Genomic DNA, 14,622 nt, shown 5'->3' with positions numbered 1-14,622 from the left:
CTGACTGACCTAACTAAAAAAGGAAGCACCAGATCCGGTCCAGTGGACGGAGCAGTGCCAGTAGGCTTTTACCCAAGTAAAGGCTGCCCTGTGTGGCGGACCGCTCTTACATTCTCCAGACTTTTATCTCCCTTTTTTGTTGCAGACATACACATCGGACAGGGGGCTTGGAGCGGTCCTGTCCCAGGAGATAGAGGGTGAGGAACGTCCACACCCTCTAGAAAAAGAATGTCTAGCGATTAGGTGGGCTGTCCTCACCCTCCGCTATTATCTCCTGGGACAGGAATTCACTCTCTGTTCGGACCACGCACCCCTGCAGTGGCTCCACCAACGCGCGGATCACCCGTTGTATCTAGCCCTACAGCCCTTTAAGTTCAAGGTGGTGAATGCGCAGTGTGCACACCTTTTGTTTGTGTTTACTAATAAACGTACGAGTCCCAGTCACGCCGACCAAGTCTTCTTCCTTCCAAAATCCTGAACCACATCACAAATACTTTGAAACCTTTTCTCTTCAGCAAATTTAAGTTATTCCCTGGATAATTTATTTGACCTTTTCTGTTAGTTGATATGTTCGATTACATTTACTCATTTATTTATCAGTGTTTATAGCACTGACAAACCTTTGTCATTACCATTTTATAGGTTCTGGACAAATGTTCTGAAGCCTCTGTTACATCCTCAATGATATTTTTTTTTTATTAAATTTGTGTTTTAATAAATTATGTGAAGATCCAATCTGCTCCACTGCATTTTTATGTTGCTCTTTTGCAGAACACATATTCAGTTCTGGCTAAGACCTCGTATAATAAATAATAAGTATTTGAGCAGAACTTTACAATCTTCAAGGAAGTTTACGCAGTTTCCCTCACACTGTTCATTCTCACTGAACACACAGATGTTGGTGTGTAACGCTGCAGTCATTGAACACACAGATGTTGGTGTGTAACGCTGCAGTCTCTGAACACACAGATGTCGGTGTGTAACGCTGCAGTCTCTGAACACACAGATGTCGGTGTGTAACGCTGCAGTCTCTGAACACGCAGATGTCGGTGTGTAACGCTGCAGTCTCTGAACACACAGATGTCGGTGTGTAACGCTGCAGTCTCTGAACACACAGATGTCGGTGTGTAACGCTGCAGTCTCTGAACACACAGATGTCGGTGTGTAACGCTGCAGTCTCTGAACACACAGATGTTGGTGTGTAACGCTGCAGTCTCTGAACACACAGATGTCGGTGTGTAACGCTGCAGTCTCTGAACACACAGATGTTGGTGTGTAACGCTGCAGTCTCTGAACACACAGATGTCGGTGTGTAACGCTGCAGTCTCTGAACACACAGATGTTGGTGTGTAACGCTGCAGTCTCTGAACACACAGATGTTGGTGTGTAACGCTGCAGTCTCTGAACACACAGATGTCGGTGTGTAACGCTGCAGTCAGGCTGTGTCTGTCTGGAGGCCTGCGTGTGTCCACATAGCCTGAAATCACAACACAATTACTCATATGACTCACATGATATTTATTCAATTATTATTCACATGATATATATATTTATTTTTATATCATGTTTTTTTTAAACCTTTTTTAATCTTTTAAATAATAAAACCACAACATTTTGTCTATAGATGTACATCCACGCGTGTGCCGATTACTTTAATATAACAACTGAATGTTTTGCCCAACTTACTGTATATCTGTGCTGTTTTTCTGATGAAAAGGATTCACTCTTTTCAACTCTGGCCATCTTCAGCTGACATATTCCCAATCCGCACTTCCATCATAGTAGTGAGCAGCAAAGAGTGATCTACACGTAACAAAACGCAAGATACCTATTGAAGAGGCTTGAGTGATACATGTATTGTTTATTATATATCAGCTGATATAACATGTGCCAGTGGACATCATGCCATCGCAGCGGTTCCCCCTGAACGAGAAGAGGGGTTTCTGTTGCAAAGGCCGCGTCTGTATTATAGTATTGTACAGGGTATTATAGTATAGTCTGTATTATAGTATTGTACAGGGTTAGTTGTACCCCCCCCCCCCCCCCTTAAAGTGTACATGTACTGTATATGAATCGGAATCAAACCTAAAGCATGTGAATTGGACCAGAATCACATGAGTATGTTTTTCCATTACACAGATCAGCAGGATTCACAACATTTGGCAGACGCTTTTATCCAAAGCGACCTACATTGTATTTCATTGTACATTGCAGGATTCACAACATCACCTGCAACACTCGATCACGTGACACACACACACACACACACACACACACACACAGACTCACGTGTCGCTGTCCTCTCGACTGTCCTCACACACACACACACAGACTGACCCCCAATTTCCACCAACTGCGGAACGGCTGCGGATCCGCTCCGGAACGGCGGCGGAGTCAATAGGTTTCCATTCAAGTCAATGTGTGTATTTTCACTGACTGCGGAACGGCTGCGTTCCGACTCCGTCCCAGCTCCGGCGACCGCAGCCCTCCGGAGCAGATACGCAAAGTTTCTATTTTTGCCGGATGCCGGAGAGCGCCGCAGGAAGTCGATAAACAAAGATAACAGAACAGAACACAGAAACTAAATAAAACATCCGGTAATTTCCAAAATAAAAATATAGTTTTCCCTTTTCCAACAAGAACAATAGTTAACTTTATTTACACAGCCTACTACTTTCCCAATACATTCAAAAAGGAACCCAAATAAACATTTAGCATTTTATAAGTTGATTATATTTAATTATAAATATAGTATTAGAATCACAATAATCTCCACAAAAAAGGGAGATCAGCAGGTCAGCACAGAGTTGTTTCCCCTGTACTCCTCTGGATGGAAACAAACTGTTGCTGGTTTTGTGGTTCTGTTTATAGAAACTAAATCCTGTTATATCGCGCGATCAAACGTAAATTCGCGAGATATCGTGTGTCCTCGTGACTTCAGCTGTCAGTCATGGCCGCAGCCGTTCCGCAACAAATCCGTATCTGGTAGGTATTGAAGGACGGCGTGTCGCTGTCACGTGTCGCTGTCCTCTCGACTGTCCTCACACACACACACAGACTCAGGTGTCGCTGTCCTCTCGACTGTCCTCACACACACAGACTCACGTGTCGCTGTCCTCTCGACTGTCCTCACACACACTCACGTGTCGCTGTCCTTTCGACTGTCCTCACACACACACACACTCACGTGTCGCTGTCCTTTCGACTGTCCTCACACACACACACACTCACGTGTCGCTGTCCTTTCGACTGTCCTCACACACACACACACTCACGTGTCGCTGTCCTCTCGACTGTCCTCACACACACACACACTCACGTGTCGCTGTCCTCTCGATTGTCCTCACACACACACTCACGTGTCGCTGTCCTCTCGACTGTCCTCACACACACACACTCACGTGTCGCTGTCCTTTCGACTGTCCTCACACACACACACACTCACGTGTCGCTGTCCTTTCGACTGTCCTCACACACACTCACGTGTCGCTGTCCTTTCGACTGTCCTCACACACACACACACTCACGTGTCGCTGTCCTCTCGACTGTCCTCACACACACAGACTCAGGTGTCGCTGTCCTCTCGACTGTCCTCACACACACAGACTCACGTGTCGCTGTCCTCTCGATTGTCCTCACACACACACTCACGTGTCGCTGTCCTCTCGACTGTCCTCACACACACACACTCACGTGTCGCTGTCCTTTCGACTGTCCTCACACACACACACACACTCACGTGTCGCTGTCCTTTCGACTGTCCTCACACACACACGCACTCACGTGTCGCTGTCCTTTCGACTGTCCTCACACACACAGACTCACGTGTCGCTGTCCTCTCGACTGTCCTCACACACACACTCACGAGTTGCTGTCCTCTCGACTGTCCTCACACACACACTCACGTGTCGCTGTCCTCTCGACTGTCCTCACACACACACACACTCACGTGTCGCTGTCCTCTCGACTGTCCTCACACACACACACTCACGTGTCGCTGTCCTCAGACTCGTAGGTGAGATCAGACGCTGCTGCTGTTGATTCCTCTGTGCAGCTCGAGCAGCTCTCCTCCATCTCACCATCATCCTCCTCTTTAACACGCGGCCTCTTGTTGTTTGGAGAACACGTTACATCGAGACCGGGGCCAGGATGCTCCGTGGAGCAGGACATCCCAATAGAGAGGGTGGCGGGTTTCACCTGGACCGCTGAAATTCACACACACACAAACAGACAGTCTGGTTCGCTATCTTTGTGGGGGACTCTCCATAGACATTTGTTTTTATACTGTACAAACTGTATATTCTGTCCCCCTACACTAACCCTAAACCTACCCATCACACACACGCACTAACCCGACCCCTAAACCTACCCATCACAGACACACACACAAACACTAACCCAACCCCTAAACCTACCCATCACACACACGCACTAACCCGACCCCTAAACCTACCCATCACAGACACACACACAAACACTAACCCAACCCCTAAACCTACCCATCACACACGTCTGGTTTACTATCTTTGTGGGGACTCTCCATAGACGTAATGGTTTTTATACTGTACAATCTGTATATTTTATCCCCTTACACTAACCCTACCCATCACAGGAAACATTCTGCATTTTTTACATTTTCATAAAAAAAAAATCTGTATGATTTATAAGCTTAAGTGTACCCATTAGATCCACAGTAACACGAGTCCCCATGAGTCTCTGTGCATTCAGGTTTAACTCCCCACCGGGATAGAAAAACATGTACACACTCTGCATAGATACAACCAGTCAGTCAGTAGAGTATGAGCTTGCCTTTGCTGCGTCGCTTGGGCTTGGGCGCGGAGCGCGTCGCCTGCACCGCGGTGCTCTTCTTCACCGGTGTGGGGGAACACTGGCAGCCCACGTCCCGTGTGAGAGGCTGTCGGACGGGTGCAGCACACACACATCAAAAAACATCTCACAACCTCGAAGTAAAACGTTATACGAGTGTTTGTAGTTAGACCGCGTCAGTCAGTCACTGACCTTGGCGCCCGACGACGCCCCGACCGTGTAGACGCACGGCACCGCGGTGTCCGACAGCAGCAGCAGCTTCACGAAGCCCATCTCGTGCTGGCGGAAGTTTTTGAAGCTGTCCTGCGTGAAGTGCCGCGCACACAGACGCGTGTTCTCCGTGACGCCTCCGTCGTCGAAGTGCAGAAACTGCAGCCAGCGGACGCGCAGCCAGGGCACTTTCGGGATAGGGAAGAGGGTTTGGGGAGGGGAACAGCCTAAAATACACCTCATCACCATGATGATGTTCTTGATGTTGTCTTTGTCGTCGTCTCCTACTACTACATCTTAGTTGGTTGTCAAACCATCTGTTGGTGCATTTCCGCCCCCTACTGGGATGGAGAGTGAAGATTGTATTGGAATAAGACAAAAAAAGGGTCATCTACAAATATATGTATTTTATATAGTTTATATACGCTTTATAAGAATGGTTCAGAGTGTTGTAATGTCAAGTATTTTTGAGCATTTTTCAGCAGTCATGTCGTGTAGTCCCTATTCTGTCAACTGTTTAAAGTCCCCATCAATCAAAATTTTAGTTTTTTGGCTTTTGGTATGAATATGTTAACCTTAAGGTTATCTGTAAGCTAGTGTGCTCCAAAACAAATACAACATTCACATTTAGAAGATAATAAGCATTCAAAACTTACAGTCTGTCACTTCCGCCAACCAATACCCAGCTAACATAGCCCCATTGTGTATCATCTTGGTTGCAGTTCCATTAGAGTTCCACTGGAGGTGATCGCGGGCGAGTGCAGAATGAATGGTAGTCTATGGAGCTAAACGGCTAAGTTCAATATAGATTATAGGCCAAAAGTCGAATGAACAAGTACTTATGTCCTTTCGATTTCTTACAGGTTAGGCCGTTGTTGGCCGGAACACGCTAGCATTCTGCTATTATGTGACGTCATCACATTTTTGAACTTATTGGACAAACTGATTAATCCAGGTGTGCCTGGTCTCAGTAACAATAATCAGGCACACCAGGATTAATCAGTTTGTCCAATAATGGCAGACAGGAAACAAAGGAGCTGGCTGAAGTTCAGGAAGTAGTGAAGCTGTGCATAAAGCCTATTCTCTGTCTAGAGTCTAGACATTCTCTGTTACAGTCTCGAGCCTCCTTCAGGAAGTGAAAGCAAGTTAAAACTTCATGGATGAGAAGTCGCCATTTTGGAGATACAATGACTTTCATAAATGTCACACGGTCAGTATTTGCTTGTGATATCATGTTATATTATGTATCACGTGTGCCGTTAGATCCGTGTATCTTCATCTCGTTTGTTGACTCGGTTTTGTTTGCAAAAGAGAACGGCCACTAAACCGCCTTTCTTTTTTTTCCCTTTTCTGTAAGAAATAAAGCTTGATTTCTTATTTTCCCATTCATGTACCCCGAAATGAGTTCATGATGTTCAAGTTTGTCATGTGCATAAAGTTAGTGACAGATTGTACATTGAAACGCTCGTGGTGAGTCACTTGTTTTCTACAACAATACAAACCTGTTGTTTGTTAATTTGTAAATTGTCTCTTTTATTGTCATTATTTGTATTTAATATGTAATATTTTTTTGTATTTAATATTTAATGAGCACAACATTCATGATTGTGGCAGGCCTAATGTACAATACAGGAGAAATATAATAAGAAATTGTAATCTATTACAACACTCTAATGAGGTGTAGTATTACTTCTAGTCAACAGGATGTGTTAAAGGGACCATCAAGAGAAAGTGAAACCACGTTCCCTTCAGCAGGAATAATTTGTTTGTTTGTTTTTAAATCACATCTTTCACACACATAGATACAATGTATTGTGTCTCATATTCAGGGTTGTGTAACCCTGGCTAAACTGTGATGTAAGGTCTATGCTGCGTGCCCGTTCCACTGCATTTGCCTCTGGTGATGCTGAGGGCTACAAAAAGGCCAGATACGATCTACGCAGATCCATCAGAGAAGCCAAGAGACAGTATAGAGCGAAGTTGGAGGGATACTATACCACCGCGGATCCCCGGCGCATGTGGCAGGGCCTGCAACACATCACAGATTATCGGCAGAGGAGCAGGGAGGTCACAACTAACCAAGGCACACTACCAGATGAGCTGAATAAGTTCTACGCCCGCTTCGACACCCTCAACACCAGCAGAGGGACTATCCCAACAGAGGCAGCAAAGAGCTCTCCATTCACGGTGACATCAGCTCTGGGGCCTCATTTATAAAACTTTGCGTAGGATTTGCGTCAGAAGTGGCGTACGGATGAAACATAGGACGTGCGTACGCACAGAAATATTCGGATTTATAAAACCGTGCGCACGCACATCCTACGCATTTTTCCCTTAATAAATCACAATCAACTCTAAATGTAGCGCAGCTTTTGCGGCTTCATGTCACGCCCATAGTTGCCCATAAATAGTCCGTGAAACGCCCACAAGTTAATATTCATCGATTGCGAAATCATGGCAAACATAGAGAGGAAATCAAAAAAACTTAACTTCACTCTATGTGAAGAAGTTACCGTTGGCGAGGTGGAAAAGAGGAGAAAAATGTTGTTTGGAGGGCACAGTGTGGGCATTAGCTACTAATGCCAAAAAGGCACTTGAGTGGCAAAAGGTTGCAGACGCCGTAAATGCTGTAGCCTCACAACCTCGGACTGTGGCCGAAATAAAAAAGAAATGACAAGCTACAGATGTCGGTTATAATCTACTTGGAAATGGGAAATAGTTCAGCGCAAATGTAATTTCTTGCAGCTTTCTGAATGATTGAGACATAGGTCTACGTCATACGTTATTTTATCAAAAATAAAACAAACTAAAGGCATATGCATGAATACCATGATTCCGTAGCTGATAAAGACATTTTTACTATGAAAACAGCTTTCCCCAGTGGACAAATAATACATCTATCTATCTATCTATCTATCTCTCCCTAATTATCTATCTATCTGACTATCTAATTGCATCTACTGTATATCTGCTCCGCCTGACGGACACATTGGCGAGAATATCAGTTTTGTACATTATTTCGTTCTGTTTACCATCTTATTTATGAGAATGAATTGTATAACATGCCAATATTATTGCAGAACATATTTTACTTTTCTTTTTGCAAATATGTGTTAATTTGCATTTCTGTTGCAGATCGATCAAACGGGTGTTCGTGTAGGCTGTTAATTGTAAGACTTGCTTTGTGAAGTCTTCGTGTTATTTATGAGAGGCAGTATTGCCATTTATTTTACACAACGGTCTACAGTTTCACACACTTTCACGTGTTTCTTCCATCTGCCGACGGTGTCGCCATTTCTCATTTCACCCGTTTTTGTGCGTACGCCTGGGTCAGAGCTTGCGTGAAGGACCGCACATTTTACCGTCAAGTTTGCTTTTTATAAATACCAATTATTGCGTAGAGAGCGGCGTACGCCTTCTTTTGTGCGTACGCAACGTTTATAAATGAGGCCCCTGGTGAGCAGGACACTGAAGAGAACGAATACCCGGAAGGCAGCAGGCCCTGATAACATCCCAGGCCGTGCACTGAAGGTCTGCTCAGCGGAGCTGGCTGAGGTACTAACGGACATTTACAATCTATCCCTCTCACTATCTTTTGTACCTACCTGTTTCAAGATCACTACCATTGTCCCCCTACCCAAGAAAAACACCGTGACATGTTTAAATGACTATCGTCCCATCGCACTCACTTCAATTGTGATGAAGTGTTTTGAGAGGATAGTCATGAACCACATTAACCAGACACACTGGATCCATTAGAGTTTGCGTATCGTCGGAACCGATCCATTGATGATGCAGTAAACACTGCCATCCACACAGCTCTCACACATCTGGAGAACAAGGATACATATGTTCGAATGCTCTTTATCGATTACAGCTCGGCATTCAACACGGTCCTCCCAACCAAGCTGGCTGAGAAGCTCCTCATCCTTGGACTGGCACCTTCTCTCTGCAGCTGGGTCCTGGACTTTCTCACAGACAGACCCCAGACAGTCAGAGTTGGTACCCAGACATCAGGTACAAGGATGGTGAGCACAGGGACACCCCAGGGCTGTGTGCTGAGCCCTCTGTTGTACACCCTCTTCACTTATGACTGTGCCCCTACTCAGCGTAATACCACCATCATCAAGTTTGCGGATGATACAACAGTCATCGGCCTGATCACTGGTGGGGCTGAGACAGACTATAGGGAGGAGGTGGCTCAGCTGGTGTCCTGGTGCCACACAAATAATGTCTCCTTAAATGCAGAGAAAACTAAGGAGATGATTATCGACCCGAGGAGGAGGAGAGATGATCAGCACGGCCCACTTTACATCGGTGAAGCACAGGTAGAGAGGGTGAAAACTTTTAAATTCCTTGGCACCTACATCAGTGAGGACCTCTCTTGGTCTCACAACACCCAGCACATTGTCAGTAAGTCTCAACAACGGCTGTACTTTCTAAGAAAGCTGAGGAAATTTGGTCTGTCCACCAAACTCCTTAGCAATTTCTATAGATGTACAGTGGAGAGCATCCTGACTAATTCTATCACAGTGTGGTTTGGAAACTGCACAGTACAGGAAAGGAAAGCTCTCAAGCGTTTGATTAAAACTGCACAATACATCTGTGGAACAGTTTTTCCATCACTTCAGGATATTTACAAAACCGGGGTAACTAAGAGGGCACATAACATTATCAGAGACACTACACACCCTCAGCATATACTGTTCACATTGTTACCTTCTGGCAGACGCTATAGGAGCATGAAAGCCAGAACATCCAGACTTTAAAACAGTTTTTATCCACAGGCCATCAGGATGTTGAATGACTCAGTCCATTGACAACTCCATACTAGCACTTTATTCACTGTTTGCACTACACTGTGAATGTTTGCATTGTTCAATGTATATGCTTTTTATGATGCTTTTAATGTCTCTCTGCCGAATGCAATTCTACACTTGCATCTTTTAAATATATTGTGTGTATATTGTGTACATTTTATACTGTGGCAAACTTTTTGCAACCTAAGAATTTCAATGCATGGTGTAAATCTGTGCATATGACAAATAAACATCTTGAATCTTGAATCTTGAATATTCTCTGTCTGCTTTCAAGTCTTTTAAAAACCTACCTGTGTTCTTTAGTATATTGACTCTTTTCTTTGGTTGGTTTTACTCGTTTATATTTGAGTCTGATACAGGTTTGCTACTCCTATTTTATGGTTGCTCTTAGCTATGTTGCTCTTATTTTTTTGTTTTATTTTTTTGTTGTGCATATTATATCTTCTTTTAATCGTGTTGTTCTGTAAAGCACTTTGGTCAGCCTCGTGGCTGTTGTAAATGTGCTATATAAATAAAATTAAACTTGCACTATATAAAAAATATTTAAGACTACAACACATTAAAAGCAAAGCATAAATGTAACACCAGATATGAGGTCAAAGCAAACAGGTTTCCAGAAACGGCAGCAACTTTTGCGCATACGACTGCGTTAATGAGTTTACTTTAACATAGTTTCATCATTAGAAGGTCTTCTTTCTGTCGCTAGAAGAGGCTAAACTTCCGCCCGTCCTGCCACACGCTTTCATTACCATGGTTTTGTGTTTTCAATTTAACAACAACAATAATAAAAGTATTGCTAATAACATTCAATTTGTTCTAAAAACAATGCATGTGTGAAACTTTAGTTTTCACTCCGTTACCTGATCATTACAATTCAAGTTCAGTGAGTGAAGAACATAGCTAATGTTGCTTGTACGTGTTAGGCACGTCATCATCATGCTGAAGCGTCTCCCTCTTCTCGGAGAGTGCAGTCAAAACATCCCGTACTGTGGGTTTCTGACAGACGTCGATGTCGTGATATTCAGATGATGTGTATTTGAAACCGATGGATCATAAGGTAATGATGTATTTTTAGCCGGCAAGTATTCAGTAAAGTGATTGATGTCCGTGAGTGTGTTTTGTCCATGTTTTTAGTTCTAATATTCCAACCGACAGCCAGCCGAAGTTTTGGACAGACATGATAACATGCTTATCTACCGGAAGTTGTTTGAACGTTGTGTGGGAACGCTGTGCGCATCTGGCTGCCGCTCCACGCTTCGTCGTCTATTGTTTACGTTTGCTGTGCCCGCTTCTTGGACAGTTGGTGTTTCCCTTTCTGCATCCTTCTGCAAACTGGACTTAATTTTTGTTGCTGTTACCGCTGGGAACTCTTTGCTGTCAGCCTGCTACGAGCCCTCTCACCCCTCTCTCCTCCATCTGTTGGACTGACTGTGAGGTAAGTTAACACTCTTCTTACCAGTAGTCCGATTAGCTTGCTGTCAGGTTGGGTAGCTTTCCTCTCCGTAAGCTTTTACAGATATTGTGATGGTTGTGGTCCTGGCTAACGTGACTTTGCTGATAGCTGACTTTCTCATGGCGATTACAAACACACCAAAGGCCTTAGCACTCGTGCTGTCTCTGGTCTCCCTTATTTTTTCTGGATTACCTTCCAACATGGATTTTGGATACCTGTCGAGCGAACTCAGGGCGCTTAATCGGCACCCACGCCTCGACTCTGAAACGTACGAGCACTGCCGCTCGCTCGGGATCACCCGGCGCCCGCGTTACGTGCACCGTTCAGTCCGAAGGATCAATAACTATCAACAATCAAAACCAAATGTGATCCCGTGCATCTGGTCAAATAACAGAACTCTGGTCAAACCGAAACGATTGCTAAGCGACTGTCGTCCACCGCGATCGCTTGTCTGCGTAAAAAAGTCAGATTTCAATGTGAATTTAGCTGATAACTCAGATGTGCTGCAGAACCACCTTGCTCTGCTGAACTGTCGCTCCATCTCGGACAAAGGCCCCTATCTAAATGAACTTATAACTGACAATAACCTGGATATGATATTCCTTACTGAGACCTGGCAAACACCGAATGACTTCATGCATCTTAATCTGCTAACACCATACGGATACCAGCACCTGTCTAAGCCGCGTTTATTCACTAAGGGGGGTGGCCTTGCGGTCATTTATCGCAACTCCATAACACTTACTCAACTGGACTTCCACATTACTACGACTTTTGAATATATGGTTTTGAAAATTTCTTCGAAGAGTCCCTTAACAATCATCCTGATTTATAGACCACCCAAACAGCAAAACGATTTTTTCTCTGAACTAAGTGAACTACTCACGCTAGCCTGTGCTTCATCATCCAAGGTCATCCTGCTTGGTGACTTTAACATTCACGTTGACACTCCCTGTTCAAATAGGACTCAATTAATGACTGTTCTGAACTGCTTTGAACTTTATCAAAATGTTAACTTCCCAACTCATATTCATGGCCACACACTAGACTTAGTTTGTACATCTGGCTTAAATGACATCTCCATCAATGGTCTGGTTACTCCTATCTCTGATCACAAGCTTATTACCCTTACATTTATCTTACATTGATCTTACATTTAGTTAACTTGTGTAACTAAATGTACTGAGAATGTTAACATCTCTTATCGTAAGATCAATGTTATTAATGCTACTATGTTTGCTGCATCTATTACCTCTGCTACTTCTGATGTTTTTGATTTCACCTGTCCATCCAAAATATTTGATTTGTACCATTCTGCCATTGCTGACGTTTTAGATGAGCATGCTCCAATTAGGACTAGGTCTGTTCCCTTGTCCCACTCTTCGCCGTGGTTTAATGCTGAGCTACGTGCTATGAAAGCAAGAAGCAGACAGCTGGAACGTCTCTTTCGGAAAACCAATCTGACTGTACACTATCAAGAATTTTCGGACCATATTAAGCTTTACAAAACCGCCTTAAATACAGCTCACTCTTCCTATATCGCTAAAATCATTAATAACGCAAACAACAGGCCAAAAACACTATTTAGCATTGTAAATAAGCTTGTTCAGGCACCTGCGCACAATGCCTGTCTACAAGAATCTGACGACTTGTGCTGTTCTTTTCTGCAACACTTTCAGGGAAAGCTGGAGGCTTTACGTGGGACTTTTAGTGATGAGCCGACTATTTCTAGTTGTGAGCAGGCTCAGATACAAACACTTAATAACTTTATGTTGACCAACCCCATCTTGATAAGTGAAATGATAAAGAAATCCAATTCTTCTTCTTGCCAGCTGGATCCGGCACCTACAACCCTTCTGAAACACTGTACCTCTGTCATTTCTGCACCTATCTCACATCTTGTGAACATGTCTCTTCTCTCTGCCTCTGTTCCAGTCTCACTAAAGACGGGTGCAGTTACTCCTATTCTTAAAAAAACTAATCTGGACCCAACTGACTACACTAACTATCGCCCAATCTCCAATTTACCGTATGTCTCAAAAATCATGGAAAAGGTTGTCGCCACTCAATTGCAGTCATATCTATCTCTCAACAATAGTTTCGATTTATTTCAGTCTGGTTTTCGCCAAAACCACAGTACTGAAACTGCATTAGCAAGGGTTATCAATGACCTCTTACTCTTTGGTGACTCGGGAAACCTTTCCTTACTTTTATTACTCGACCTCAGCTCAGCTTTCGATACTGTCTGCCATAAAGTCCTACTCATGCGCCTCTCAGAGATTGGTATCTCAGGAGCCGCGTTATCTTGGTTTTCCTCCTATCTGACAGATAGAAAATACTACATCACTATGCACAATTACAAATCTCCAACTGTCACTCTCAAACAAGGTGTTCCACAGGGATCAGTTCTCGGCCCGTTACTATTTATTATTTACATTTTGCCTCTTGGACAAATTATTCGCCGCCACGGTTTTCAATACCACTGCTACGCCGACGATATCCAAATATATACTGCTTGTCGACCGGATTCTATTCTCCAGACCACATTACTATCATCATGTATTAATGAATTAAAGACCTGGCTCAACTCCAATTTTCTCAGTCTGAATCTGACTAAAACAGAAATATTAATCACTGGCCCTCCGTCTCTAACAAAAAATTTAAGTAATGTTCCCAGACTTGACCTTGAAGTGACATCAATAATTCCATCTGCCACTGTCAAAAACTTGGGTATCATTCTTGACCCTGCACTGACGTTCGACACTTACATTAGTCAACTTTGTAAAGCGTCCTTTTTTCATCTCCGCCGTATTGCCAAACTCCGTCCCTATGTCAGCTCAAAAGACGCTGAAGCACTAGTACACGCGTTCATCACATCTCGCCTCGACTACTGTAATGTTCTTTTTTCTGGACTACCAGCACACTGTATTTCACGTTTACAATATATCCAAAACTCTGCCGCAAGACTACTAACTCACACTAAAAAAACTGCCCATATCACTCCAATTCTGTTTAAACTGCACTGGCTACCCGTGTCATCCCGCATTACTTACAAAATTCTTCTGCTTACCTTTAAGTCACTCAATGGTCTTGCTCCAGCCTATCTCTCTGACTTACTTTCTCCTTATATTCCCCCTCGAACTCTCCGATCTTCTGGCTGTGATCTCCCATGTGAGCGGAGATTTCGTCTATCGTCTATGGGTGGCAGGTCTTTCTCTGTTATAGCCCCTAAGTTATGGAACTCTCTTCCGTTGGCTCTCAGGACAACAACCACGTTGCACGAATTTAAACATAAACTCAAAACACATTTGT

At 43.8% G+C, this 14,622-nt stretch overlaps 1 protein-coding gene across 1 annotated transcript; it reads right to left on the bottom strand.

Annotated features, from left to right (window-relative positions):
- Nucleotides 1-865: 865 nt before the first annotated feature.
- LOC130090421 (uncharacterized) lies at nt 866-5,324 on the bottom strand. The gene is made up of 5 exons (XM_056257820.1): nt 5,020-5,324; nt 4,810-4,915; nt 3,992-4,205; nt 1,687-1,803; nt 866-1,477 (listed from the first exon to the last, which is right to left on the bottom strand). The coding sequence occupies exons 1-4, from the start codon at nt 5,284-5,286 to the stop codon at nt 1,746-1,748; spliced, it is 645 nt and encodes a 214-aa protein (XP_056113795.1). The 5' UTR covers nt 5,287-5,324; the 3' UTR covers nt 866-1,477; nt 1,687-1,745.
- Nucleotides 5,325-14,622: the final 9,298 nt, after the last annotated feature.

The sequence above is a fragment of the Rhinichthys klamathensis genome, unplaced genomic scaffold (assembly GCF_029890125.1).
Source record: "Rhinichthys klamathensis goyatoka isolate OS25496 unplaced genomic scaffold, OSU_Roscu_1.1 h1tg000001l_1, whole genome shotgun sequence".
NCBI classification, from domain to species: Eukaryota; Metazoa; Chordata; class Actinopteri; order Cypriniformes; family Leuciscidae; genus Rhinichthys; species Rhinichthys klamathensis.
The sequence above is the reverse complement of the archived record's forward strand: the minus strand, read 5'-3'. Positions and strand labels throughout refer to the sequence as shown.